The 3,524-nt window shown below is 36.1% G+C and overlaps 1 protein-coding gene across 1 annotated transcript; it reads left to right on the plus strand.

Annotated features, from left to right (window-relative positions):
- The first annotated feature begins 1,131 nt into the window (after window positions 1-1,131).
- fut9d (fucosyltransferase 9d) lies at window positions 1,132-3,121 on the plus strand. The gene is given in 2 exon segments (NM_001077246.2): window positions 1,132-1,187; window positions 1,366-3,121. A coding segment is annotated over 1 exon segment (1,119 nt). The 5' UTR covers window positions 1,132-1,187; window positions 1,366-1,373; the 3' UTR covers window positions 2,493-3,121.
- Window positions 3,122-3,524: the final 403 nt, after the last annotated feature.

Genomic DNA, 3,524 nt, shown 5'->3' on the forward strand with positions numbered 1-3,524 from the left:
AAATAGAGCCCTATATGTGTAGTCATTCATTTCTGTTTATTTGATAACTATTCTTAGATATCTATTAGATTTTCACTGCCAGCCCAAATTTAGCCTTGTTTAGGTGTCTATTGAACATTTTTTTAAAAACCAAAAATGCGAGAGGGGTCTGGATGCAGACTCGGTGCAGTGCAATCTGAGCTGCATCCAATGCTTTTTAATGCGCTCACCTAACCCTACCGTCACAGTGACGTCACTCACTCCATTGAGTGCATTGTGTCTGAGATTGCATCGCTGAGTGATGCAGTCTCAGCTTGCATCATAAAGGCTTCATCCAGATACTATTGAAAAATGCTGGCTGGGTCTATTAAAACAAAAGAATTAGTAATAGCATATAGGCTAACATTACATGTATTAAAACTGTTTTGCACGAAGTACAACTTTACTTTGATTTAGTTGTAAAACATATATGTTTTTCAAATAAAAATATTTAAGCTAAACTAAAGTAATTTAATTAATTCATGGTCTAAAACACAACACATATTGATAATGAGGTCCTTCCCTCTCTGGCTCACAAAGGGTATAAACTTTCAACATTGTCACTCACAGATTGCGCTGAGGTGTCTTTAAATTCAAGGCTTCAACTTCACCTGTTACTGTCTTTAGGTCGAGGCAAAACGTACTAAATATGTACTAAATATGTACATATATTTATTCTGTTCTTTTTATCTTTGCTTTATTTGAGAGACAATTTCTGTCGGTGTCACCTCTCCTTTTCCTGCTTTTTTGTTGCCTTTTTTTTTTTACTCATCACTTTCTAGTAAATTGATTAGGCTGAGTGCACCTTTTCAAAATTATTAATTTGAATCAAACATCTAAACATACTGAATGAATGACATTGATTGTCAGAACAAAAGTTTCATGCGTTTAGCACATCCCGAACATTCTGTTATCTTGATTAACCTGTTCAGGGGTTTCAGGCTAAATCCAAACAATGGATATTTGACAATATTTGCATAATGGCTTGTGATTGGTCTTGAAAGCTTTTGGTCAGTCCTTCAAAGTCTGCAAAGTAAAATTTAGCTCCAGTTCACTTTAAAGCAAAAATTCACAAACATCCTTCAATATAAGTGTTAACATCTGGTGTCGGACAGACTGGCTTTACGTGAAGTAAAACTGCAAGCATCTCTCAGGGGCTCTTGAAAGGGGTGAGGAGTTTTAATTCTATTTCACAATTAAAAATGTAATCTTATTAACATTAGTGAAATTAAAATTGATTAAAGTATGACAGATTATTTTGTTTGTGATTCAACTATTTCAAATTTATTTAAATACATTGTTGTGTTTCATTGTCAAGACTAAATATTTTTTAATGCTTCTCTTTAGATCACAGAATGTCCGGCCCAAATTTAAAAGGAGTTTCAGTGCTTCGTCTGGTTACTCTATTGGTGTTTGCAGGACTGGTTTCTCTCACAGTTCTATATTTCTTATCTTCATATCAAACCAGCTGCTCACTTTCTCTGCCTAAACCACTACAATATATAGACAATTACTTTGGGCAGGACAGCGACTCTCTTACGGATGCAGCAGAAGATAAACCGGTTCTTTTGCTCTGGTTCTGGCCTGAAAATTACTTCTTTGATTTCAGTGACTGTAAAACCATTTACAATATTGATGGTTGTCATTTGACCGACAATAGATCACTCTACGACAGTTCAGATGCTGTCCTTATTTTTCACAAAGCCATCAGTCGGGACCTGTCCAACCTTCCTCGGTCTCCTCGTCCTCTGTTCCAGAGGTGGATTTGGTTTCATGTTGAATCACCGACCAACACCATAAAAATACCAGGCCTGGAAAACCTGTTCAATCTCACTCTCAGCTACAGACAGGATGCTGATATTACTGTCCGGCTGCGCTTGAACACCAGAAAAAAAGCAGATGAGCAGTTTGTAATTCCCAAAAAAGACAAACTGGTGTGTTGGATCGTAAGCAACAATGCTGCCTGGACAGGAGTCGGCACAAGGAACGAGTTTTACAAAGAATTCAGCAAGCACATCAAAGTGCATCTGTTCGGAAAGGCTTACGCAAAGTTTCTTGATTATAACGAGTACTATCCAACCTTAGCGAGCTGCAAGTTTTACCTTTCCTTTGAGAACTCCATCCACAAGGACTACATCACGGAGAAGTTAAATGGGCCGCTTGCTGTAGGCACCGTTCCTGTGGTTTTGGGTCCTCCAAGAAAAAACTATGAAGCCTTCGTTCCTGCTGAGTCCTTCATTCATGTCAACGACTTCCCCGATGCAAAGACACTAGCAGAATATCTGCTTCAGCTGGACAAGGATGAAACTGCCTATCGCAGGTTCTTCAATTGGAGGAAACATCTCTCTCCAACCCCTCATTTGATTCAGAAAACACAAGAGTTTATTCTGCCTATCTGCACTGCTTGTGACTATATAGCACGACACAGGCATTATAAAGAGGCTCATGATCTATATGAATGGTATTTTAATTAGCAGAATGTTTCTCAGATTTTGTTACACTCTCAGAAATAAAGTTATGCGAGCCGTCACTGTGACGGTACTTTTTCAAAAGGTATGTTTGGCCAATATTTGGTTACATATTAGTAGACATTAGATTTTAGGTACTGATTTAGCTTATCAGTATGGACTCAACGTACCTTTTAAAAAGGTACTGCCCCAATGACAGCTCTCATTTCCTTATTTCTGAGCGATATGAGAAATATGTATGTACCTTTATTTCTGAGAAAATGAAGGTACAAGAAATATGTACTTTTTGAAAATTTTAAAAGCTCTTCTACCTATTTCTGGTCTGGTACAAATTTATAATTCATGGAGGGTTTTCATGATCAATAGATGTTAAATAACAGTATAATACAATTTAGGAAAAGTTTTCTCATGGTTTAGTTTGTGTTTGTTTTTTAAGAGATTGTGAAGTAGCTTTTTAAACCTATTAACCACATATATTTGAATTTTTGTTTTTCAGTAACATTTGCATGAATCCATATTAAATTTAAATGGTGTTGGTTTACAATGCAGTTGTATGTATACATATATAATAAGTGCATATGTAATATGCAGTTTGCTTATGGTGTTTTCCTTGCAAAATAAATAAATTGATGATCCCAATTTTCATGTGTTTACTTTTAAACTCTCGCCTATCCCCTATCTAATTCCCAATATATTCTTCTGCTTTAACACAATATGCTATATCATGATGGCATGTAATGTAGACACGGAAGCTTTTTGAGCTGCCGCAGATATGCAGCCCAAATGGTCCAAGTAAAAATAAAGGCAGCTATGAAATTGAATGAAATTCAAGTTTGTACTGTGTGCAGAGCAAATATTTGTGGAAGTTATGCGTCCATTCTATGCTAATAAAAGACTGTTGAACTTTTAATTGACAAATGACAAATAGGTAACACACAGCCTGAAAAGTAACTAAACAAAGAAACACAATTAACAGAACTAGAAAACAAGCCCATTACTGAGAATTACTTGGTTAAGTTTTTCAAGCGTATATAAGAC

Source organism: Danio rerio, chromosome 8 (assembly GCF_052040795.2).
Source record: "Danio rerio strain M-AB ecotype USA chromosome 8, GRCz13ab, whole genome shotgun sequence".
In the NCBI taxonomy this organism is placed as follows: Eukaryota; Metazoa; Chordata; class Actinopteri; order Cypriniformes; family Danionidae; genus Danio; species Danio rerio.